Source organism: Hylaeus anthracinus, unplaced genomic scaffold (genome assembly GCF_026225885.1).
Source record: "Hylaeus anthracinus isolate JK02 unplaced genomic scaffold, UHH_iyHylAnth1.0_haploid 11994, whole genome shotgun sequence".
NCBI lineage: Eukaryota > Metazoa > Arthropoda > Insecta > Hymenoptera > Colletidae > Hylaeus > Hylaeus anthracinus.
This window is the reverse complement of record NW_026534341.1, coordinates 9,244,577-9,270,522: the sequence shown is the minus strand read 5'-3', so window position 1 is coordinate 9,270,522 and position 25,946 is coordinate 9,244,577. Positions and strand designations below refer to the sequence as shown.

At 41.3% G+C, this 25,946-nt stretch overlaps 3 protein-coding genes across 7 annotated transcripts in view; 1 reads left to right on the top strand and 2 right to left on the bottom strand.

The window, feature by feature from the left end:
* The window catches only part of LOC128888435 (uncharacterized), a 269,895-nt gene that overhangs the window by 21,316 nt on the left and 222,633 nt on the right, over nt 1–25,946 (top strand). The window lies entirely within an intron of this gene.
* Nucleotides 17,948–20,402, bottom strand: LOC128888427 (uncharacterized). The gene is made up of 2 exons (XM_054145281.1): nt 20,245–20,402; nt 17,948–19,903 (listed from the first exon to the last, which is right to left on the bottom strand). Exons 1-2 carry the CDS (start codon nt 20,312–20,314, stop codon nt 18,588–18,590), a joined length of 1,386 nt encoding a protein of 461 aa, XP_054001256.1. The 5' UTR covers nt 20,315–20,402; the 3' UTR covers nt 17,948–18,587.
* On the bottom strand, nt 21,402–25,147 carry LOC128888425 (facilitated trehalose transporter Tret1-like). Of its 3 annotated transcripts, none has more exons than XM_054145278.1 (6): nt 24,383–25,147; nt 23,362–23,652; nt 22,978–23,257; nt 22,623–22,888; nt 22,042–22,484; nt 21,402–21,933 (listed from the first exon to the last, which is right to left on the bottom strand). In XM_054145278.1, exons 1-6 carry the CDS (start codon nt 24,447–24,449, stop codon nt 21,916–21,918), a joined length of 1,365 nt encoding a protein of 454 aa, XP_054001253.1. In that variant the 5' UTR covers nt 24,450–25,147; the 3' UTR covers nt 21,402–21,915. The 3 variants fall into 3 exon arrangements, with proteins under 3 accessions (XP_054001253.1, XP_054001252.1, XP_054001251.1); XM_054145277.1 differs by having other exon boundaries at nt 21,402–21,637; XM_054145276.1 differs by having other exon boundaries at nt 21,402–22,484.

Below are 25,946 nucleotides of genomic sequence, written 5' to 3'. Positions count from 1 at the left end.
CGCCATCGGAGCGGAGAATCGAGGAACGTGAAGCGAACGGTTTGCCGTCAAAAGTGGAATCACGAACTGATCCGTCGGGAGATACAACGGCCGGATGTGCCGCAAAAGTCGCGTGATTACGTCCACGGAGGGTCGAAAGTTTTCTTCCTCGAAATGCCGCAGGCACGTGCGTGAAACTGACGCGAATAGTCAGCCCTCATTGTTCCTGGATTCCTTTGTAGTGGGCACAAAATCCAGTCGGATAAAATACTCGATACACTTGATTCAAACAATCCAGATCAAGAGCTAAACGTTAGAGCTATCGCGAGCACAGTCTACCTGGCGAATTAATCGTTTACTTGTATCTCCTTTGTCCCTGGACCTTCAGTCACATTGAAACATGTTCGATTCTCCTCTTTTAGATCGCTCCAGTGCCACGGTTCAAAGCGTTTGTTATCTTATTAGGAAACGGAACTTCGGAATTTAGTTTTCCTTCATCTTCTTCGGTTTGTTAACGGTTGTTTAAATATACGGTATAACGAGATCGTGACAATGACGAAGGAAATGAAATATTGGTGAACTAGTTTTGTGTTCCCTATCATTATCGTTGTTAGAAGTCAATCGATTTCAGACTTAATTGATATTTCGATTTTATATTTGAATCATCTTTGATCTTTTCTATAAAATAATTTTTGCTTAACCTCTCGGATATTCTTTCATTTACGTTTTTTTTTTTAAAAACAAAACTAGTCAGACATGAAGTCGAAGCAAACTACTTACTCCACTTGACAACTAGACTTGGTTCTATGGTCATCATTATTACCAAATCCCTGTATTGTGCACACAAGTGCAAGAATAATTTGGACAATGGTGGGAGCACAGTCTTTCGAGTGGTTTGGATAGGAACGGAGTTAGCGAAATGGGCTTCAGGGAATTCCTGGAAGAGGAATATTGACCATTTAGGAGTGTGGTGAAAAGGAGTATGATTTCATGCAGAGGGGACTGAGCCTGGGTGAACCGAAGCATGAAATGTAAATAGAAATAACCGCGTCGCCTGTGTGTAAATTCGTTTCTAATTCAGGAAAATTTTATTTTGTAATCGAGAGAAAGTCATGGGGAATGTTGATGCGCGAGAAGAATGGCGCGGAACAAAGAACGCGGACAGAATGCAAAACATTCAAGGAAATTCGAGGCTCGCGAAAATGTTCATTCTGGAAATTGAAAGCAAGTAAAGTACGAGATAGAATAATTTTGTTCCGTTTGCGACCGTGTATTGTTCCACCACAGTTCCCTGGAAGCGGAAGCGGAGATACGGACAGAAAAGAGGGTAACATCATATTTCAAAATGGGAAAAGAGAACCGATGTGGAAAAAGTATATTTAAAAAGAAAAAAAAATTTTAATGGACGAGTATTAGAGCTACGCGTTATTTTACGGAAGTAACGTAAATAAAGTAGAGGAGGATGGTGGCTATTCTTTTGACTCTTTGTGAGAATCTTGACAAATGGGAGTAGTGTCACTTTTTAGAGAGTCTTTTAAAACGTATATTCTCGTAAAAATATTTATAGTTAGATGAAGGTTAAGAGAAGCTCTTCTCTCCTTATCGATGTACAATTAAAAATGTACGATAGGTATGAGTGTAATTAAGAGATACGATAGCTAATGGAAATACCGATTTATCACGCGGATCCGTGTCGCCTGTTGTAATCATCGTAGAAACGACTGATAACGCTGGTAGGGTGAATGCAGATGCACGTAAGATGATAATCGGAGAGCATACTACAAATTCTGACACCATATCTGAGATCTACGAGCTCGGCTATCTGGCAGATACTTCAGCCATAAATTCGAGAGAAATGGGGTGCTGCTATATCGTGCAGATACAGGCCGGAAGGCATCCTAAGACTCACGCCTTGATCTCGTAAACCCTTGAGGCTGCCACGTTCGCCAAGCCCTTCCAACTGTTTTTCTTTTTTACGCTCGTACGTGGCCGTGGCGTTTGTCCCTGAACCCGTCTAATTCCAGATATCTCAGTAGAAATTTGTAAGATCTGGCAGTCAACGTGTTAAATATCCTCGCGTCGAGACTGGCCAATCCTAGCCCTTGTTAGTTTATACTGGCACGGTTCGCGATCGATATTCAAGTTTTTACGCGTCTTTGAAATTGTTCGCTCGACTATCGCGAGAAAAGGAAGATACTTCGCCCAGATTCCATTGCTGGTCCTGTTTTTCCTCCGTGCCCCGGACGTTTCCCACTTAGCAGGAGTTGGTCGCGCGCCAGGAAGATGGAAATTACGTGCTTGCGACATCCGTCATACACTGCGATTGGCTGGGACAAAGAATGCGGCGACCCAGAGTCCTTTCATTGCAGCTTCCTTCCCGGGCCACTCTTCCAGTTTCCTCGGTTTAATCTGTGCGCAACACGGATCGCGCTCATGCCAGCGAGAGGGAGGAAAAAAAAAATGGCAATGCGGTTGAACGGCACGCTCTCATACGTCGACGCCACGGCATCTTGCGGTTTACTTTTCGCAATGTGCGGGCCAGCTTTTGGCACAAAGTCGACGTTTACCGCGCGTAAATACGCTGGCTGCAAGAAGTATTCGTATTTCAAAAAAGACGTTCAGCATCGACTGCAATATGTTTCTCGCCGAACATCTTAATTTTTACAAAATCTTGGCTCGACTGTGGAATAGATTATCATAAATGTTGACGATACAACAGAGTATGCAGGAAGTTTGCTCTTTGTCAAATTTTGAAAAGCAGGACGTTCTTCGTGTTCGTTCTCACTGCGTACTATTGTCACGACTAATCATTCTAAGGTTGATTACATGCTAACGTAAATTTTTAGAATATAAAACATTGCGCATTGTCGATGCGCTGCCAAGTGTCAAAACCGTCAGCTTTCCGGGTTTAGAAGCCAGCGCGATAAACGCCGCGCGAGAAAACCTCGAGATCCATTCTAAGAAGATTAAAATCATGCTAACGTTTGCTACCCAAGGATGGCGCTCGGTATTTTCTGTCTTCAATTCCGTGTCAATTGCGACACTTGAAAATATCACCTGCTGCGATGCAGTTATTCCGACGTTTTAACGCGGTGCACAAAAACGCGTTCGACGACTCAGGATTACGGTAAGAAGCTTAGGTACAGGTTTCGTTCGCTCTTTTTACGCTTGTCTTTTTAATCGATTAACTACTCGAGGTCGCCAGCTGCATCGCTTACATAATCCGTGCATCCACTTCTGTCTCCGATTCAAGAGCGTCTACCAGTGTCGCATAATCGTGTTCACGGTGCTTCCGACACATTTATATTTATCAGACAATCTTCCGAACACATGCTGGGACACCGGCTTCGTTCGTCACGAATATTTCGATGCATGGTGTGATGGCAATAACGTCCAGATTTCAGCCGTTGCGACTGTGATAAGAAAGGATCTAAGAGTTATCCACTACAAAAGTATTTTTCAGTTTCTATAATAATCTCGTATCGCTAATAAACCGAGTAGTAAATCAAGCGTCTTCCCTTATCTAGAAATTTCTATGCTTGATCGAGCAACTAATTACAAGGAAATGATCGACAGTGTATTGTCTCGATCCCTTCGATCCTCTCGAGGAGGGTTCTTAAAAAAATGACGTCTACCGCATTTTCCGCTTTTCTTGCCTCCTTTCCCCAATCCCCCAGCCTCGTTCCCGTTTTGGAGCATCTCGTTTCGCGCGAACGAACCCCGGCGTATTTCATCTCTTCCACGAACCTCTCGGGATGGATACTTCTACCTAATCTGGAGTGTGGATCGATGGAGGGACGGGGTTTTGCCAAACGCGCCTCGAGTCCGGCTCGCAAGGATTTCATTCAAAGATCTCGAAGACCTCAACTGCTTGCTGTAACGCTACGCGAAGGGTACCTGGGAATGACGACACCGGCGCAACGTAAAAAGGATTCGAACACGTCTTCCTGGGTTAGGTCCGTGGTTTCAGGAGCTTTCCGCCGCGGAAGACGTTCTACGGGATAAAGAAATGAGAGAAAAGTCGATGGCAGCGCTCCTGGGGTACCTGCAGCTTCTGGGTGACATCACAAATCTACCAAAAATTATTTCGTTTAGTTGCATCTACCTTTTTTTTTAGACATTTATGACTTTAGGGATTCTTTACAATAAAAATTACTTAAATTTTATGTAGATTAACATTTACAGAGTGAGCTAAGAATTATTCTGATATTTGCTCTCACATTTCTTGGATGTACTACTCGCATGCCTCATTTTAAACGTGATTTATTTTTTGAAAAGTAAGTTAGCAATTTAGCGTGGCCAACTATGATGTAATCAAATGAAATGGTGGAAGAATGTAGTGGAAGTAACGAGCTAGAGCGGCGAAGGATTATCAGATGAAAGTGTAGCATGAGTTGGGAAAATATAGGACTAGTTGCGAAGCGAAGTTGACACCCAGATTCGAGGGTGACCGAAGAAATTTGAAGTCTTCCGAGCGCACTGACCGAAATGATCTCACCTTTCGAATTTCTCATGGAAAAGTTACATCGAGCTTGGCAAGAAGTAAGAAGTAGCTGACATGGAAGGTCAATAGTCATTTGAAATACGCTTCTATTATTTGGTTTGAAGCAATGTTGGACGGAGTCCAATATAAAATGCATAGTAGTTCGTCCTATTTAGATCATGACTATGCTTCAGCATTAAACATTGTAGTAGAGTTCTGTGCGAATCATTAATAGACAAATTTTACTTTTCTCCTGTCACTTATGCACTGAAATGAAATTCAATTTTCTGGATTGTGTTTAGAAGTGAGTCTCGGTTCGTTAATCATTGTAGTACAGTCAAAATCTTCAAAGTTTGGAGTTAAAAATTCGAGAATAATTCGCCAGAATCGGAAACGGCCAGAAAACGATATTAATTCCGAGGTTTTCGAAATCCCGGAAGAACAAGGTTCCGGATACTGTGGCGAATGAAATATTTATACCCGCAGAAGCTACAGCGTTGGTAGTGGTTAAACGAGCTTTGTGTAGAAGCTGAAAGTAAGGTTTTATTAAAAAATTTTAATTGAACATGGTAGATAATTTTCGAAGGGTGTAATAGGATTGTGCGGACACAATAGAGGAAGAAAAAAAAATAGAGAAGGACGAACAGCAATAAGCAGGTGTAGTTGAACTGAAAATTCAGTGAACGCGTCGGCGCTGGTACGTGATCGATTTATCGGGTTTTTGTAGTCTCGAATAAAATTTGACGGAAATGGATAAAATTAAGAGATAAAAAAGAAGGACAGGAGAAAAAAGAGTATACACGGCGAAGGGAAGGGTCGAGGATCAATTTATGGGTCGCCAATCGTTTAAAATCCTGAGGGTGCAGTCTCAGCACCACTTGGTAACCGCTCGAACGTTATGGGGTGTTCATATTTCATCGCATGCTCTGTCTAGCGTGTATAAAACCTTTATCCTGTGCGCGTACGCGTCCAAAATGTATGCACGCGCGTAAACAAGAGAAAGATATCCTGCTTTTGCGTACACGTCCATGATGAAACTTAAATTCACGGGAAAGGCGAGAGCAACAGTAGTTATCCCGTTTCGCTTCTTCATAATTCAATTTATCTTAATAAGTTAACAGAGTACGTCACGGAAATACAGCCAGCAAAGTCAGCCAACAGTCTAATTAGGAATACGAGAGCAACTGGTTTTCGTTTTTCGTTATTTTCTTTTTACTCGGATTCGAAACACTTGTCACGTAGCTGCACCTGCAATTACACGCAGGGAACTGCATCTGCGTGACGACGAAATAACGTAAAAATGTAGAAAGTTGGAAATTCGTGTTTGCGGTGGGGCTGTAATTTGCAAACTTTTAAAACATTAATAAATTCTGAGAAAAATGGGAAGAAAAGAAATTCGTCACTTTGAATTTTTCGACTTGGTACTTTGTTACTTCGATCTTGTAATTATTCACAGTAAGAGATTACAGCGCCATTCAGCCTGTCGCAGCACCACCGTGTGACTCCACTTCGATCCGAGTTGAAGATTTCGGTCGAAGTCGTTACAGTGTCGAAGTTCAAGACGCGTATTTGGTATCTATTAGGCGTTATTATACCATCCAGCCAGGAACATCACAAAGTAACTTCACTTGAATCTGAGTTTGAAACCCGTGCGACATCGACGTTCCAAATGCATATTTGTTATCTATGGAAGGCTATTGTGCCATCGAGGCAGCCAGAACAGCGTCATACGACTTTCAGTTTATTTGAAAACTCGAGAAACAGTCACAGTAGACTGCTTCGACCTGTTCTTTGGTACAATAGTTTCTTATAGGTACTCGAGAAGTTGAGGAAAACAGCACGGTGTTGCTCTGATCCGCCCCGCAAAGTTTGAAATTTTCTTTGAGATAGAATTTCATTCCTTAATACATTTTTCATGTCAAATATTTTTCTTCGGATTATCAAGAGCTAGGTATTTGTCCAAAATTATTGGGCTAATCTAAGTTTCTGGCCCACCTCTTTTTAGAGCGCCGATGTTACCGAAGTAGCTCAACTCGGTTGTAAATCTGTTGAAATTGCATTTTGAATCCCCTTACGTAGGTCTTTAAATCTCGAGGTTACTCTGTAACTTAACCTTGTAAATGTTGTATAAGGGGTGTAGTATAATTAAGCTTCTTTGTGCAAGACCATAATTTTCTGAATGACTTTCATTTCCTTCGCCATATGTGATTTCTTTCGAGTTAACAGAAAGGTGAAATTTCAATTGAAGGTTATCAAACAGTCATCGTCTCTCAAGAAAGTCTCATCGCCTAGATAAACACTGGTGACGGAGCGATCGGGGTCGAGCAATCGGTCAGGTCAGTCGATCGACGAGAAGGAGGATCGAGCAAAGGGAAAAGTTCACCCATGTTGATCCACTCGATCCCGCCGAAACTTGGTAATTTTTACGCTCGCGTCGAGGGATGGAAACATCTCTCGGCGGCCACACGTGTAACGAAACATAAGGTTCCACTTTGCTCGACGCTCGGCGGCGCCGATGTCAAGAGAATTTCCTCCGCGGAAACTCCCACGCTAGGCATACGAATTCCACGGAGTATAAAAAATTCATGCCCTTTAGAAAAGTTCGTGCCGGGAATAACGGAACTTCTTCTCGCGCGCGGACGTACAAACGGGCGAAAAAATGTATTCGGCCCTCCTTTTATTTCATTGCTGTGTATTCCCAGCGTCTGCTCCCCCCCCCCCCTCCCTCCATCGTCGTCTCGCTCGTTTTCGCGGGAAGTTTCTTGAAAATTTTTTTCAGGTAATTGGCGAAAGCATAGTCTCGACGAAGCGGCAAACTGCCAGGTGGAATTCACCGAGAACAGTGTTCGTCGAACAGGGGAAATTTGGGAAAAATTATGTACGTTTAAGAGAAAAAGGAATACTGAGCTGAGCATGTGCCCTAATGCGGGAGGCTCATATATCGTCGCTCTAGTATTTAGATTATTAATATCCTTTACAAATAAAATGAAAAGAGATGTTTTTATACTATCTGTATATGTCAGATAATTTGTCTTATTCTCAGACCTAACCAAATAGCGATGGTTGGTAGCTGGTTACGATTAAACCATCACTCGTATTCGAACGACGCTCCGTTAATTGTCCGGACGCATTATCGGCGATTCCCGATAAGACCGTGTTTCGTAAAATTATCCCTAACCGGCGTGTGTGGTAACGAGTTTCACTGATAATTTCGAACGCACCAGGACACCGTTCGATAAGCTTCTAATGACACCTTTATCTGGACGACTTCGCTACGCGTAATGGCCGGGTGTCCATTAAGGAAGATTTCATTTTCCAATGAAATCGAGAACCCCTCGAAAGCCACGAGATTTTTCCTCGTTATTTTCACCGCGAAGATGCATTCGTAAAATCGTCTTCGGATGCAGCGCGTTGAAGTTGATTGCACTAGGCCGCGTCGTGCTCGATCGCTGTCCTCTTTTCGGCCATGATTGAAGGTCTTCAACGGCGATTAAAACACGAGAATCCTCGAAATTCAATGGCGCTTTTAACGTCCGCAGAACTTGTCGAAAGCCGCGATATCTGCCTCGTTCCGGCACCCGTAGTAATAACGACGAAGCGATTCGTTCCTTGGCCGATGCTTTGCAATCAGCGAGTGCTGGAATGTTCAATCAGAGCCCGCTAGTGATTTTGCATAATTTAACTATGCCTAGTATACAATCGAGTCGTTAGGAGAAACGTGTTGGGAACAATGAGTGATCTAAGCTTCAATCAATTTCTCTGTTTGCTTCTAATGTCTGACTATGAAGGATATTACTACTTGAGAATTTGTTTCGATACCTGTAGAAAGGCTTTCGTGCCATCCTCGGGGAGAATGAAACACAAAATACTGAAAATTGATTAGTCGCTATTATTTGGTCTGTTTTTTCCGAGCCTGCTTAATATTTTGAGTAATTTTTTTATTAGATTAGCAACATAGGCATCTTTAGATTAATTTAATATAGTCACCATCGAGGGAGAACAAATTTATTGGAATATGTCGTTACATTTGTGCAAACACTCGAGCGAACAGTAACCACGACCACAAGAAACTCACGGATTCGCTTTATCACACCTACCTGAATCCTCTCTTGGGAAGATTCGGCTAGATTTCTGCAAAGAGATAAATAAGTTTGCCAGCTGAATCCCAGAAGGGAGGGAGATCTCCTCACTGCTGGATAAACTGGAGTAAACCAGTCACGTTTTTTTACAAAGCTTCTCTCCGCCCTTGTTTTATTTCTTTCCGCGTTGCTCGTTTCACTCATTCCAATCTCCATACTACCTGCTCTTCTATTTGCATTTGTCGCGCGGAATTGTTCTCGCATTATTTATTCCTGAAGCGATTTGCCTCATTTCTTCTGTTCATGCGACAAGTTTACGAGAAGGGGGAGATGAAAACACTGATTGTAAATTGATCTCGTAAGGGAGCCCCGTAGCCGCCCCGTCAGATGCTCTGATTGTTCGGAGGGGTGAATGTGTAATAAAAGTTGAACGATGACATTCCCTAGAATGTTTTGTTCCAATGAAGATTGCATTAACTTTTATAGTTATGTTCAGGGGAGATGGAACAATACTCTTTGTCAGTATAAATAATCATTAATTATACATTTGATAAGTGTACGAAATATATTGCGCAAGTGTAATAGTTTCATCGAGGGTTAGAGTTAAATTTTTCAACAGAATCTTAGGTGCTGTAACATGTACAGTAGGCAGGATCATGCGCACAGTCATATATGCAATCCATATTCATGAGTTGCAATGATCGTACATCGTCGATTAACAGGTAGACTATGTAGATTCCAGCGAACAGGTAGACGTAGTCTGTCAGTAATCAGTCTCTATTGATGGTTATTTAGACGGATTGCTGCGATGGGTTCAATTGCATGATTAACGTCGCGATTTATTTACCTATTCAAATGATCGAAATTGCACGAGTAGCGTGGTAGCTTAAACTATATTATTGACGTTTCGGTTTGTTTGTCTAATGAAATTAATATTTTGGCCATTCTTCTTTATTATTCGGTCCATTTTGTGTCTTTTCCCCTGAAAAGAAGTTGAATGTTCATTTATAAATACACCGTGTTCGTTGCCACGCGATCCCGAAAATTCTAATCAACGTTCCGCGCACAGATAGCCACAGTCGACAAGGAAACTAGAAAAATTGGAGTTTCACGTTTTTTCTTCCCAAACCGTATTTCCATCGCGCAATGTGAAACATTCTGTTGAAATATCGAGAGCATCGGCCCTTCGAATTGCTTTCTATGGAAATCCAAAAATAGCCAACATCACGGAATGGTACACTCAAAAGCGTTCAAAGTTTATGTTATGGGCAACATTTTAAAATTTGAAATCAATAGGATGTGTGGTTCCGTAAATATTTATCGGACTTATTTAAAAATCATGATCTTAAGGTAAACGAGTTTAAAGTTTCATCATTAGACACTTTTCGATTCAACGCGCTCCATAAATATTTCTGCGCTTTTTTGATACTTCAACATTTCGATAAACATTTGAAGGTGAATATACTGCAGACTATTTCAATTGTTATTGTAGATTCCCCTCTCCTCTAAACGTTTGAAACAGACAATCTTCGACTAACTTTCAATATTCCTATATAAGCAATTATCAACGAAAGTTTGGAAAATGCAGAAACAATTTTGTTTGAAACTTGTAACCTAATCTTCTCCCTCCGGAAGATCAAACGGTCATGTGAAAATTTCCCTTCTCAAGCATTCCTCTATTTTGTGATCTAAGGATTGCACGCGATCGGACTGGACGCTCGAATCCCCAAGGAATTCGCCATATTTCATCTTTTGGGTATAGTCGATGCACGCGAGGAGAAAGTCCGAGGAGGGAAAAGAGGAAGAAAAGTTACGATAGCCAAAGGAATATACCCACAGGCATCGTAACGTGTTCCTCGACCGCTTTTCGCTAGGGTAATCATATATGTAGGGAACGAAGTCCTGAGGCCACGGGATCGACGTGCCGGGACTTTTCTACAATTGTTCAGCTCCTTTCGGACCCTCGTCTTATTCTAGACAACTATCTATTTTTAGAAATTATTGCAATTTACTTGGACTTCGCGAAGAACCTCAAGCATCTATCATTCACTCGTCCTACTTTCTTCGACGTACTTTATTATTTTACAAGACGACTTCGTCACATGGTTCAATACTATTTGGGTCCCCAGTGACTCGTGTTTAGTGCTGTTTAATAGAAATTGAATTCAGTTCAATCGACGTTTCCTGTATATTGGAAATTGCAAGACCTTCTTAGTCTGTTCTTTAAGATCTACGACCAGTAAACAGGAATGGATGTGTTAAACCCTTTGGAATTTTATTCTGCAGAAGTATAATTCCTAATCCCTTTGTGTTCATACCTGTGTCAACCTTGAAAAATAATTCACGAAAACACACAATTTACCTTGCAATAATAATAAAACTAGCCCGAGACTGGTGTGTTTCGAATGCAATGTATTCCACTGGAATTTCGAGCAAACAGAAAATAGCACGATCTTTATTTAGAAGTTTTCACGTCACGGGGAAGCAGTTATAGCATCAAACAGTAATTAGTAACTCGGAGTACACACCTCAACGTTCAATATCTGTTGTAGAGTTCACGTACTCTTTGCAAGGTTAATGAGCAAGGCAGCACGGAATTTCGAGTGGTATTTCTTGTCACATCATGAATAAGAGAAGTACGTTACCTGCGTTACCGAAACAAAAATCGATTCGTGGCCTTTAATTGGGCAACTCTTTCATCTATTTTTACCGCAACCACGTCTCTCTGAATTACTCGAATCTTTTTTAAATCCACACTTTTAATGACTGGGTACAACTAATATTAAAACTAACTGGTAATAACTATTCGAATTTTTCTCCAATTATTAATAGGCACTGTAAAATACAGGTCAGATGGATGAACGACTGCTCGGTATATTCGAAGCTCCAATTTCATTCATTTAACTAAATAATAAAATTTGCTGAGCAAGGGTGAAAGTAGGTCACACTGACGCGAGAAGATGTAGGGACTCGAAGTTGGCGCAGGTATACCCGAAGAAAGACATAGAGGCTCCGGAGTGCTATGGGAATGACATGCAATCCCTTGCGAGTCCTTGGTTCTACTTGTTTCCTGCAAGTTCATTTCGCTGGCATAAATATTCACGCGTAGGTTGCTGTGCGCGCACCTGCGCTTTAATCCTTTTCTTTCGAACGGTTCACGACTTCCCGCGTTCAATTTCTCGTTAGCAAACATTTTCGATATGTGTTTGTCGAATGCCAAAGTGAAAGTAAACATCACGGTTCGTGTTTTCAGCCATTGAGTATTTATTCGACACTGGAACGTTTTCGTGATGTCGTAAGCTCTCTTTGGTAGCTTTATTTTGCGATGCTAGCGAACAATATTTATAGAAAATATTACTTTGTTTGCTTAAGTGTTATACTTTTTTAATTAATTTATTGGATGAACTCATTGCAATTTTGTTGTCAAAGAAAGGTACTTTCTAACTTGAAATTCGTTCAACTCGTTGGAGGCACGTTAATCCTTTCAGACCTAAATTATTTTTTTTCTCGTACTAGTTTGTCGTAGTAGTAAATTTTGTGTTCTCAATTGTGGACATCAGGTCTGAAATGGTAAATGTTTCATGAATTCACGTTTTTTCCAATGTCGAAAAATGAACAGAATGTTTAATCTAAAAGTCATCCGTGGCGGATAATTGGATGAATGTACGATCCATTTCTGTGAAATGTTCATTGAAAAAACGGGGTCAATACAATTTCCCGTTAAAACGATTATTAGTTCATTTATAGAGCGAGGCATGATCCACAAAATCGGATATCACTCCATAACGGCTTATCACAGTGGCCTCTGAAAAACGTTGATCCTCTCGCGCAGAACCATGCCACCCAAAGAAATTCCAATTTCTCTAAGTTCTAATTAAACCTTGGAATTTCTCTCACTTTTAAACCCAATAGTTATTAAGTATTTAAGTTATTAAGTAATTAAGTCGAAGATGTATAGAAATTCTAAATCTTCAAATAAAATTTCTTCCATAAATTACAGAATATTCCGAGTTATAAGTAAATCAATCAAGCACCGTTTCCTCGCTTGTGAAAATCGAGGGGGAACATATTCGACAACTCGTCACGCGAATAGGGCCTTTCAGGGTTGTTTTTTGTTTCGATTATCTCGCGCGAAGCGGCTGAACGGTTAGGAGTATGTTTCTCCCGTATCGGATATGGTATATCGCAGTGCAACACCGTGTACAGTTAACCACGATATCATTGATCCACCAAAAGCAGTACAGGCCGCTTCAAAGGGATCGTTGGAAGTCGCTGCGCGAGAATTTAGGTTACGGACCGCGGTTCGTTCCCCTTCCCATCTACGTTCCATTGACTATCCACGACTTGGCGACCAACCAATTCCGGCGTTTCCGTGACATACTACTAGCCTACATTTTCCACGGTCGATGGTACACGGTGCATCGAACATCCGTGCCGCAGGACGCTCATCTACGCGGGGCTCGTTTCTTTTGTTTAAACAATCCAACGACTCAGCGGGGAGACGCGTGGCTCGAGTCCAGGCGTGGCCTTTGCGACATTCAATTATGGTATCTCGTCCAGGAAACTATTTGTAATCTCAGAATCTTTCCAACTTAACGATATACCTGACTTAGGACACTTAAAAAATCGAAAATTGATCCGTTCTCTGCACTCTATTTTTTGAAAAATCTTAAATATAAGTGTCAAAGCACTAGTCATAGCTTTCAGAGGCCATTTCATCCTCAACTTTCTCTTTTATTGAGTTAATCGATTTGTGCAATGAACGGCTTAATCGTCAATTCTTCATATCGCACTCATATTTTCCTTAGCATTTCGCGTCTTTGGTGAAATAATTCGAGAAAGCACTTATGGACGTATGTTTGTACGATATCCTCGGTTACTTTAGCCGCAGAACTCGCGAGCAAAGTTTGCGCGGAGACATGTGGGACACTCCGTGCATGTGTGGGTGTGTGGACATTTGGAGGTTCGTTAAGCCCAAACATACGTGTGCCGTAACAATATTATTTTTTGTAAAACCCCTAAGGCAGTCATTGTCCGCCACAGTGCGCGGACGCATCCAATATACCTTCCGGGTACTACATGGGTACCTTCCCAGTTGTTGATCTCCTATAGCTGTGGTCGACAACCTGAGGCTCTTTAGTTAAATTATTCTCCTGATCCACGTACAATTTCTTCAATCGCATTTCCATTCGCAGTACAAATAAACGCATGTGATTCGTGTAAAAAAAATAAGAGAAATATCATCGCAGAATTTTTATTTAAACTTTCACTGCTTACTAAAATCTCCGAGTTAGACAACAACGTGCCGTTCAAACGAAGCACTTGGATCGTTGTAAGAAAATGATTCCGACTGGAGATTCGATTTTCCACGGACGTGTTGATATTTGCCTGCGTTCTCGGTGCAATAATGCCAGAGTGTCCTCGCGCGAGAATGAGATAACGTTCGCGCCAAGGGTACGGAACAGAAACGATTCCGATCCACTCCGATGGCGCGGGAGCGCTGTACGATCTTTTGATTTTTACTAGCCGATCAAACGCCCACTTCGCCGGAGCGGTTCGAGGAAGAAAACAGAGGGACGGGAATCCCTGTTTGTAAGTGGAAAGACGATCTCCTCGAGGTTCGTTGAATTTTAAGGTCCTCTCCCCAAACGGGGGATACGGCGGAGAAGGCTTCAGGGAAACTTTGTCGATTGCCATGGCACCAAGGGTTATTGCATTGCAAAATTGTTTTCGGAACTTCTTTATTGACTGAAACTTGGAGGCATTCCATTATTGCACGTCGTATATATGATTCTTCTCGCGTTTCGGCGTTATACGGAGGCGTTAAAAGGGAAGGCTCAAGATCTTGGGAACACGTAGACACTCCAAGGATAGAAAGAAGCTTAAGTCTTCGCCCGTGGAGGCATTTCACCCATTAACTGGAGGGGGGGGGGGGAACGAGCTAACTACTGGAGAACGCCTTTGCATTAGGTAGGTCCAGTTGAGGCTTGGTTGGTTCCCTCTCACAATGAGTTCAATGTTTCCTTTTCAAGCACAAATATTTGTGAACCTTAAAAAAGACTACGTCACTGCAAAGCACGCAATTTTTTGTATACAAATTATTTAGTTTGCTTTCAATAAAATACTTTCAGTGGCTTATAGGAAATTAAATGTTCAGCTTACAATATTAATAAGAATAACAGCACTATTCCATTTAAACAGAGTTTCGTGTTCTTCCGCAACTTTTGGCAATGTTCAACCTATCCTGTATCGAGTAACGCGAAGATCGCGTGGTGTTAGGGTGTTCAGAAATATTTAGATTACTCAAGTGTAGATAACGGTAATGGTTGAACGGTGTCGCAAAGCGAACCTATTTACCATTCGGTTGGAACGGCAATAATTTCCTTCGCAACGTGTGCGTGCCATTGTGTTGTATCTCGCTTAAAGACTCCTGTCGAGGTAAATTAAACCACCGTGTCCGGTTCAGACGAGTGAAATAAATGGCCCTCTTGGTTCGTTTTTGGTGCAACAACCGAAAGCTGGCCCTTATCGATTTCGAGTGACAGCCCAGTAACAGGGACGAATGGTCATTGGAAGTTTGTTTCTTAAATGACGGATGTCGATCGTGATGGATCCGCTTCATTTGGCAACGATGATTTAAAGAGATGAATTCTGTTTGAGTATGCACCACAAAAATATTTATCAGACGTAAAATATAAATCCAGTAAATGATATCGAAGCTCGATAGAACGTAGATGAATTCTATGTAAATTTATATTATAATATATCAGCGGTGTTTGTAAGAGGCAATTGAAGTTACATACTCGATCGAACGAAACGTTTACTCGCGAATAATGCAAATGGCATTACCAAACTTGGCACAATAATCTGGTAAGAGAATCTAGAACAGGGTTGACAGGATAATTGACTTGGTTTAGTTGTAGACAGCTTTAAAGCGATTAGCGGTTCTATCATGGACGTGGAGGACCTGTAGGAGGATGATTAAATCATCGTTCGAACAGCTATCATACCCTATAGTTCATTCTACAACACGAAGATCTCATTGCTTCTGATAAAAACATACGAACTATATGCTTAGACATCGTTGAATATTCTTTCTGCGCCAATTGTTAACTCAAACTGTAATATTTATATACAAGCTTTCCACCAAGCTGCCGTGCTACCAGGTCTTCTTTAAGTCTCATTGCTAGACCATCTGTCGATCGACCTAGTCCACTACAGCTATTATCAGCAACGGTAAGAATGGCCCACTGTCTTTACTCTTCTTCCGTATCGTTGATCGCAAATCCTCGGGCAACCTGCAAGCAACCTGGCGCTTAAGTGTCTTTTTAACGCGCTCGAGCAGGTCAAAAGTAGATCTCTGATGCGTCGGTTTTACGATGAAAGCATCGCGCGTGTGTCTGCGACTCGAAGAAAGCCAGTGATGTACAATGTGCTCTGTCGAGCGTACAATTTCCGCGGCTTTGTCAAGGGAAGCGTTTATATCCGCGCGGCGATAAACTATCTCGTTTGTCCTCGTGAAGGGTTTAAGGTGACATCGGACAACTTCATGGCTCTCCCACTGAAACGAAGAAACGCGTTTCATTCAACTGCGTCGGTTCACGTCGCGGGTTTACAGCTCATCTCGACGGATCCTGTATTTATATTACAAACGAGAACCTATATAATCCTGTTTTAAGTAATGTTTAAACAACTTTAAATGCAATCATGATTACGGTATCCAAGGTTTTATTTTATTTTGTGTCTATTATTTGTAACATTTTTTGGGGCACTGGAAATATTTATTGCATAGCTAATATTGGCATCGGGGAAATATCATTGTGCGACAGTTGAGTAGAATTATATTGCTTGATATTTAGGTTAGCACAAATTAAATATTGATAAATGTATCAAATATACATCTACGAGAACTGTGGACATTAAATGTATTTGAGTGTGATAAAATAAATATTTCTGAAATTGTATCAACAAAAGCGATGAGATATTGAGGAAGGTAAATATCAGAATTCAAACAAGAAGAAATATATGTATAAATGTCGACGGAAATCGTCACGGACATGTAATAATTAGAAGGATGAAAAATATTAAATACCATATTTCAACAATCAACAATTTTCAGCGGGAAATTTAGCGTAGGTTCTTAGCACCATCAGCATAAATTTATACACAGTTTAAGTAAAAGAACCTCTGGCAAACGTGACTGAATTTTCCGCTCTTTTGCGATTAACTCGATCCCACGAAACTTTGTAGAATTCAGCTTCAGTTTGCCCCGTTCTGGTTGATTCCGCTCGGCTCTTATCTATTTCCACTCATTTGAATTTCAAACGACTCGTTAGTTACTCCGGCTGATCATTTTATTCTGCTTCGACTCATCGTTGCGATCGATGCGTGTGGAACTCAAATGTGTTTAGACTCGATGGCTAAAGTGAAGACTAATTAATAGGGAAAATGTTATCGAATAACACCATTTGGGATCATTATTCCTTCTTTCTAACTAAACAAATTGAAAAAGTAGAGCCAGCCACTTGTCTAAAATTTCTTTTTATCGACATAATAAATAGGTTACCTCGTCCCTACAGGCTTTATCTTCTTACGTCTAGTTTTCACGAAGTAAATGCGTCAATAGCAACCAAAAATCGCACCGCTTCATGCCTGAATACTTCGAACATCGAACGTCCTCGTGAATATTCAGTTTTATTTCCGAATACCGATCGGTCTTTTACGACGTATTTTTTATGTCCACTAAATTGTAACGACCGCCACGATGAAAGGATAAAAGGCTGCAAAGGAAGTCCGTTGCATTGATAACTAAAGAAAAAAAGGTAACATGAATATTTCATGAAGCGAGTAGACAGTCGCGGCATCGAAACGTTCTCCCTTGATTCTTCAATCTGGATCTCACAATGGATACGGTATTGATTACAATAATTGTCGTGATCCTTTTTTTCCGCGGACCATTCACTGGCAATCGGCTTATCATAAATTCCGATCGTTCCAAAAAAGCGATGCTGCTCTTCGAGCGCGATTTGGTTGAACAGTGACGAATTAAAAATGTTGCATGCACGATAATGAATTAACAGACGAAATATTTGATTAATTCTTACTTTTTCGCTTCTCTGTCGATGCTCCCGTTTCAATAATGTTTATCGCGGGAGTCATCAGCGAGAGTTATCCGCAATGACCCGCGTGAGATAAGGTAGCGTCCAATTATCCACAGTGCCGCTGTGGGACCGTGGCATCTTTAACGCTGTTCGCGTAGCCAGTGCTGTTGAAATATCGTCTTGTAAAATATGAAACTGGCCGAGTTCCATCGTCGACGTTACGACGGCGTACGTCCGCCCCAAAGAGAAATAGCTACATCGTTTCTCGGTTAAGAAAAGAATGGAAAGCAAAAGAACAACAGGCGTCGGCGACCTCTTCCTCTATTATTATTTGAAAGGTCCGTTGGTCTTTTTCGGATTTACTGGGAAATTCCTCGCGATGCGCGCTTTCATCCGTTTTGAGTGATATATCTGCCTGTCTATGGGGACGCAGAAGAAAGAAAACTTCTCGCTGGACACCGATAGAAACGCTTGCAAGTGTGAAGATGAAGGACTAATATTTGGCATTCTCGAGAAAACGCAATCTTCAATTCTGGATTTTGATGGAATAATTCAATTGAAATTTATTTAGGCGATTATATAGGAGTGCGACTTTCTTCTTCCTTCTAAAAATTATATCTATATAACAATATAGGTGTGAGTATTATATTTACAGACTTTGACGATGTATTTACAATTTCGCACGTTTCTTTTACAAAAAGAATTCGATGAAATCGCGATCAACTTATATCACTAATTTATACATTTGATCAGTACGTTCGTCGTGCGTATTTAACCTAAACGACTAACACTTCTGCGTCACTTTCCGCATATACGTCTATGTCAATGGTAAATCAAACCTTCCATCGCACGAATTCTTAGATACACGTCTATCGCAGTGAAACATGCATAGTTTCATTCGAACAGCCCATCACAAAGTCCTCAAAGTAAAGTCCCCTTCGAGGTCTATTTCTTGTTCACCAGCTTGCTTTGAATTTCCTGCAAGGACAATCCTTTCGTCTCAGGGACGAAGAGAATCGTGTACGGTACTGTAAGGAACGTTACGAACGCAAACAAGAAGTACAGGTACTTGTCGGTGAACACTTCCAACAAAGGTAAATAAGTACTGGTGGCGACGAACGAAAAGAATCCGGACGAGCTACTGGCGAAGAACGCCACGATACATTTTTGGTGCGGTGGGAATAATTCGCCCAACACCGTAGGCGGCACGGTAAACATGCCCATGAAAGCCATCATGAAGAAAAGAACGCCTGAGAAGATTGCCAACGCTTCTGTCACTTTAGGATCGACGCCGTAATCTATCAGGTGGAACGCAGTGGACAGGAGGCACAGCGATAACGCGACACCAGAGCTGGATATGCAAATCAGAAACTTTCTTCCGCACGTGTCCATTAGAAACATGGACAGAACGGATCCAACGATCGCAGATCCCATCATTATTATCACTGCCTGTGAGGGTGCTATCGTTTTCACGTTGGCCCTCGTTAAAATCGACTCCAAATAGAACGAGATGTTGTTCAACCCACTCATTTGGGTCAGCATTAATATTATCAATATTATCAGCAACGAATGCCTGTAGTGTGGCAACTTGAATTCTTTCAGTGTCACCAGGATCGGTTGTTTGCTGAGGTCCTCGATAAATTTTCGCAACGCCAAGTATTCCGATTCAACGTCACAATCCGGATGATACCAGAGTATCGATGATTTCGCCTTCTCATCCATTTTCTTCCTGATGTAGTGATGCGGCGATTCCGGTAGCCAGATGAACAGCAACAATAAAAGCAGCGCCAAGAGCAGGCTGATCGTGCCAGACACCTTCAAAGACAAATACGCTCCCATGATGCTCATGACGAAGTTTCCAAACGTTATGCCAGTCACGCCAAGCGCGACTAGCGCTCCACGAATGTTGGAACTCGCTATTTCGCCCAGGTAGAGAGAGAAACAGCTGAACGTCATCCCCAGGGTTATGCCGCCGAAAAATCTCGATGCGTACAACCACGCGACGTCGTTAGCCACGACCGTGAACGTCCAAGTCAACGTTGCCGCCACCAAGGTGAACATGATCGACGTCTTGCTGCCTAAATAGTTGACGCACAACGAACCAGCGACGGCGCCGAATATTCTCCCGAGGTTGAGCAACGACACTACCCAGGACATCTCTGTCATCGTGACCGGGATCGGCGAATCTGGCGATATTAGCCATGGGATGTACGGAGAGGACCAGCTTGACATCATCCCTGGCTGAAGCATCAGTATCGCAACTGCAAACAATTGTTTGAAGAGTTTAGTTTCTTAGTGGAAGGGAAGTTGAAGTTCAGCTCTGAAAGGTTTTAATTATTTTTGGAGAAATCTAAGCGCTTGGTATATGCATGTTTGCCTCTGTTTGGCTTGGTATGTCGGGAGTGGTGTGTTATAAAATCATTTGGTATGGTGGCTTTCATTCACACGTATTCTACGACATTCTACGTATGTTACGTGTCTGTGTTTTTGTTTGTATATGTCTGGTATGGTAACTCGTATAAATGGAGTATCGAAGCTATTACATCTCGCAATGTTCAAAAATTTCAGTCTAAAGATTTCCTAGGATAGGCGATTTATTTACCTCCAGTGCCAGCGACCCATTGCGGCCATGTCACGTTTCTGGACCCCTTCGGATTCGCTGCCTGGGACATGATGCTCTTTTTCAAGGCACCGACCGACTGATAAGTATCTTATTTGCATCGGAAGAGGATGCCTTGTTAAATGGGCAGAAATCATGGAAGATTAAGTTCACTTCGAATCGATAAGATAACGAATCCGTATATTATCATGCAGCATCGTTTGATGGGGAGTGACATGCATTTGTAAATAAGTCTTGCATGCGCGAATTGTTCAAATGAAACTACCAGGTAACAACGTTTGCCTTTGTCGGTATTCTTTCTATCTTTTGATGAACAGTTCTACGTATGCCATGTCTCTCGTTATCGTTAAACAAACTAGTCAGTTTTTCACAGGATGCTTCCGTAAGATTTCAGTGAAAGGAAAAGTTAGTTGCAACGAAGCTCATTATTTTGGATGGAATTAAGTCGTATGGCTAAATTGATTAAGAAACGCTAAGGCGCCCAGAGGCTTTCTTAATATCCTCTTTGACTTTCTGTTAGACTGTACAGGGCAGATTTATGACGCGATACATCGAATATTGGTCAACCATGAAAAGAAACAATAGTATTTGCCACTGCGCTGTGACATAGCTTTACACTATCTCTTCCTTATACGAGCTTGACAGAATGGGGCCTGGCACATTTTTCGACATGCTCGACGAAAGTGTATGTACACTAGGCTTATTAGTAGTGATATCGCGTGTTTCTGTCTTCTAGGCATAATTCTGAAGCAAATAAAGTTAAAGAAATTTGCAAGTGTGCGCAGTGTGAATAACATTGCTTACGGAATCTTTCTTTTTACGAATATATTTTATATAATAGAAATAATTCTAATAATTCTACTAAATAAGAATGTCTTTAAATATTGTTTTTTTGTAGTCGATACTTAAGCAGGTCCTGAAACCCCTGTGCTTATCGTATTTTCAAAATTAATTAATTCGTGTTAACGCAACCTCACGTAGTCTATTGTTTAAACATGAAGCGAGAATGTGAGTTTTCCTTATGCAATATTAATAATTCTATTGTTTGGTAGATAGCTAAAGTATTTCGGTGATTTTCCGTGATGAGATAAGGTACGTGTGGTTCTATGCACAGTAGCAGGATGAATACGATATCTCTATGAAAGCGTATAACATTTCATTTTATTTGATACAATTCAAATGTATAATACAAGCAGTTGCCACAGTTGCTTATAGATAGCATTCTTAATTTCTTTAGTTTTTAACTCTGGCGAATATTAAATTTACATTACATTTTTTGTTATCTAGTTACACAATATCTTCAATTTTAAACTCTGCGAGCCGCCTCTTGACTTTCTTGTTCTGCATACTCCCTATCCAGCATTTCTTGAATCTCCTGGAGTAATTGTTCACAGTATATTTTACACAGATTGAAAATTGGCCATAATCACGAGAAGATACTAGATTCTACCAAGCCCTGTATGTTTTACACGAGAGATTTTTATTATCTTCCACGGAAGACGATTAAGATTTTCCAGTAAAAAATGGAAAATTCATCCTAGGTACGCTGCTTTTCAAATAAGATAAAGAAGAACATACTGTCCAGACAGTTGCTATTATCGATAAAATTTATAACAGCACAGCTTCCATAAAGTTGAGGCAACTTTTTGAGGATCAAACTAAAATTCGTTCCTTAACAATACAAATAAAAAATTAAGAACAATTACATCGCGAACACGATTGTCCAACGTTTAATTTCCGAACCCACGCATCAATCAAACAAAATCGTTTCGTAATTACCTTCAGTGTCTTCCCTTTAGTTTCTGGAACGTTGGTGATTACGTATATGAGGCTTATGATCATAAGCACCGCGTGGATCCAGAAGACGTAGGTCTCGGTCAACGCCTCGGTCAACGGATGAAAAGTTTTGCTGCAGATGAACGCGAACACAGCGCCCGTGAAACTGGCCATGAAACCGGCTATGCTCTTCAGATCGGAAGGGAAAAGCTCCGAGAGCAACGTGCTGGGGACTGGCGTCACTCCTAAGCTTATCATCATAAAAAGCATCATTGCTAGGATCGGCATCCATTCCATATATTTCACGTTGTAACCATGTTCCAGCAGCTTGAAGTGTAGACCCAAAAGTATCATCGCGGTGATTATACAGAGGCATGACAATCCCATCAGAAGTTTTCTGCTGCACCGATCCATCAGATACACGCTGATCCAACCGACGATTATACCTGAACGCGTACAGGATGTATAGCATCGAGTTTAGAACGCGTGGAAGGTTGATAAACAGCAGTTAGGTTGTGTTTCCAATTGTGAGAAAGGTCAGGTTCGAGTGACGCTAATAGAAAGATTTTGGCAGAGTGAAATACCATGTACTCCAGCGAGTATGACGACATCCGCCGGATGCATGGCCGTCACTCCTGCCTTCGTGACTATAACCTCCATGTAGAACACAACGGAGGAGAGTCCGCTGATTTGCATGATTATGAACAGGATCATGACCATGATGAATATGTGCCTGTTTTTCCTTGACATGATCTGCTGTAGCCTGTCGCGTAAAACCGATGTTTGCGCGGATTTAACGAAAGCTTGGATGAGCTCCAGTTCCTCGTTCACGTTCGACTTTCTGTGATACCTTGGAAGAAGTGGGAAATATAAGAGCAATTAGACCAGAAAAATTCTTCTAATTTTTCACTAATACATTATTATTTTTTATCGTGATACCATTGAATGGTCTTCTTCGCCTCCTCCATATCGTTTCTGTTGACGTAGAAATAAGGGGATCGTGGGAGGTATAGGAACAACCCAAGGTAGAGAATGACCACGATCAAGCTGATGACTCCGAACCATCTCATTGATATTCGACTGCCCATCGTGTTACCGATCAGCATTCCCAATGGCATTCCGTTGACTATCATAGTGATCAACGCGCCTCGGATATTTGGCGACGCTATCTCCCCGATGTACAGGGAAAAGGAACTGAAGAATATTCCAAAAGAAAGTCCTGCGAACCATGAGAATTATGCGTAGTATTACAGAAAAACTTCTTTTCCAATGGGTACTAAGAATTGCCATTTTCGAACATCGTCCTTTTGCTGAAACGCTTACCGTGGGAGAACCGCGAAATGTAGAGCCATCCAGCTGAATTAGCAGCTATGGTACAAATCCAACCTATCATTAAGGGCCCACCCGCCGACAAGAGAGCCCTTTTGCTCCCCATATACTCAACAACAAGTGAACCAGCGCATGCCCCGACGACTCGTCCAAATGGTAGCAACGACGCCACCCACGACGCTTCCCGTCCCGTCAGGTAAAGCGTCGAACCTTCAGTTGTCAGTTGTGCTATGTAAGGGGACGTCCATCCCATCGTGAATCCCAAACTGATAGATAACAGGGTCACTATAGTAAAATCTCCAATTGATGTCGACAAATTTTTCGTTGCACAATTTATTCTATAATCCCGTTACAGTGCACAAAATGCATCGCGAAATGTGGACATGATATCAGACGCGAATTCAGCACGCCTAGATGACAAAGCTCGCTTGACAGTTCGTCTTACGTAACCTTGTTTTTCCGGTTTTAATCCTGGGTTTGTAGAAAGTGCTGGCAAAAATTGTCAACGCGTGCTCTTAATAGAAGCAACAAGGTCGCATTGTATAAATAAACATCACTCGATGCTTTTAGCCATCGAGCATTCGTTATTAATGTACAAGCTTTTCGACCACTTTGAGAGTTCTCTTTGGGATATTTATTCAAAAAATTATAAATATAAAAATTCGCATACATAGGGGCAGTCCTAAAATATTGCCAAAAAATTATTTCTAAAAATTAAATACAGAAATAATACATTTCCGAAGTCGAAAACGTTCTACGTTAATAATAAATACTCAAATGCTAAAAGCGTGCGTGGTGTTAATTTTTGTACGAATATCTCGGTATTTCTGTCGCGTAAATATTTATGTACGTTCCCTTTCTTATCTCTGCGTGCTGAAATCACACCGACACGCCGACATTTTGCGAAAGGCTTTGACAGCCGTCGCAGAATAGCGTTTTCGAATATAGTTTCCTCAAGGGGATGTCATACACTTCCGAATATATATTTCAGTAACATTTATAAACGTTCACTAACCTGTGAAGCAAGCAACCCACTGTGGCCACACTCCAAGAATCGTGTCTATTATTTTCGGTATCGCCATTGCAGCAAACACTTTGATGGGTTCTTCGTGTACCAGTCACTGCTGCAAATTTCTCGTCGCAATTGATTTATATTTTCTTGTTTACTTAATACCTTTCTTGCCGTCGGTTCTCGTAAACATGTGACGTTCAATGCCTAAACAACCGGGCATGATTCCTCGACACGTCTTCGGTGTCAGAGACACGAAAATCGCGTGCAATATTTCAATCCGTTTCCTCGTTTCCATCCAACACGCGTGTGGTGGACCGAATCTGCAGCTTATCTAGCAGTGTAATCACCTTCTGCGAAGCAATCGCCCGGGTATCGCGTCTGTCTTTCTTCGAAAATGTATGGTTAAGTTTGGCACGATTGTTTTCGTTTGTTTCGTTTGTCCGTAATTTTTATTTATTTTGCGTCTTGACGTAGCTAGGCTTCATTGAAATTTGTGTACAGTGCGTTATCAACATTTCCTATATGTTGGTTCGTTAAATTTCTAAATGGGAAGTACAGAATTAATTGTTCGTGTACCTTCGCCTATTGATTTCGAACTAAATTCCTCGTTCAACAATAGATTGCTCTTCTAATACGAAGATGTTTGTACCGAAAGTAGAAGTACATAAACTTTGGCACGAGGAACTATTTGAATTCTCTTGCCAAATTCCTGAACGTTCATATTACACCAACTGCTAGATAATTATGCAATTAAGTAGAAGAGATTCATAGGGTCATAGAAAGCAACTTCCAGATAAGGAATGCATATGTTTGGGCAATAATTTTAATTTGAAAATAAAAATAAATGTACGATACTATACGAGTATTTCATCGCATTTTCAAATTTTTGTTTTATGTAGTTAATCGATTTGTGCAATGAAAGGCTCACATAGTGTTAAATTATTGTACAGTTACTTGCATTTTTTGGCAAAATTGATTAAACAATCGTGTTCAAAAGCTTACGCGATGCCTTACAATAATAAAGAGTAAGAGAGATTCGCTACACAGGCGACAGTTTAAAATTCGCGTAACCCAGGACCGTTTCACCAGATGGTGGGAATAGCGTTTCGTCCGGAGAACGTGAAATATCCGTGTATTGTTAACAAAGAGCATTCTGGAATGCACTCGTCGTCGCACGCATCCAGGAGGTGTGGAATTGCTCGTGAAAAACATTAATGCGCTTTATGTTCACCGCGACTGGAAATCCTAGCGATCACTGCGTGTGTAATACATGTTTATTTTTGCATCCTGGACATGGCTGCACTCCGTCCATCGCGAATCACCATATTTTTAGAATATTCCTACACATCGTTTCTTCAGAAGATTCGAAATAGAATGGTTGAATTTGCTTTAGATTTCATGATTATCACCCTCAATTTGCATAGCAAATAGCCTCGCGTTAAAGACTTCCTCTACGCAAATTTTTCAGATAACCGCTATCTCTGGTCTCCGATCGTAATCAACGTTAATTCCAGCCAGTTCGAGGGGATCTTTGCTCAGAGTTTACACGGTATTTACCTACTCAAGA

Excerpts from the sequence above, each read along its gene's own strand:
- LOC128888427 (XM_054145281.1), bottom strand. The coding sequence starts at position 20,314 with ATGTCCCAGGCAGCGAATCCGAAGGGGTCCAGAAACGTGACATGGCCG. Across the intron at positions 19,904-20,244 it reads ATGGGTCGCTGGCACTGGAG|TTGCGATACTGATGCTTCAG; the intron begins GTAAATAAATCG and ends AATTGTTTGCAG.
- LOC128888425 (XM_054145276.1), bottom strand. The coding sequence starts at position 24,449 with ATGGCGATACCGAAAATAATAGACACGATTCTTGGAGTGTGGCCACAG. Across the intron at positions 23,258-23,361 it reads CATTTCGCGGTTCTCCCACG|GACTTTCTTTTGGAATATTC; the intron begins GTAAGCGTTTCA and ends CATGGTTCGCAG. Across the intron at positions 22,485-22,622 it reads CATACTCGCTGGAGTACATG|GTATAATCGTCGGTTGGATC; the intron begins GTATTTCACTCT and ends GTACGCGTTCAG.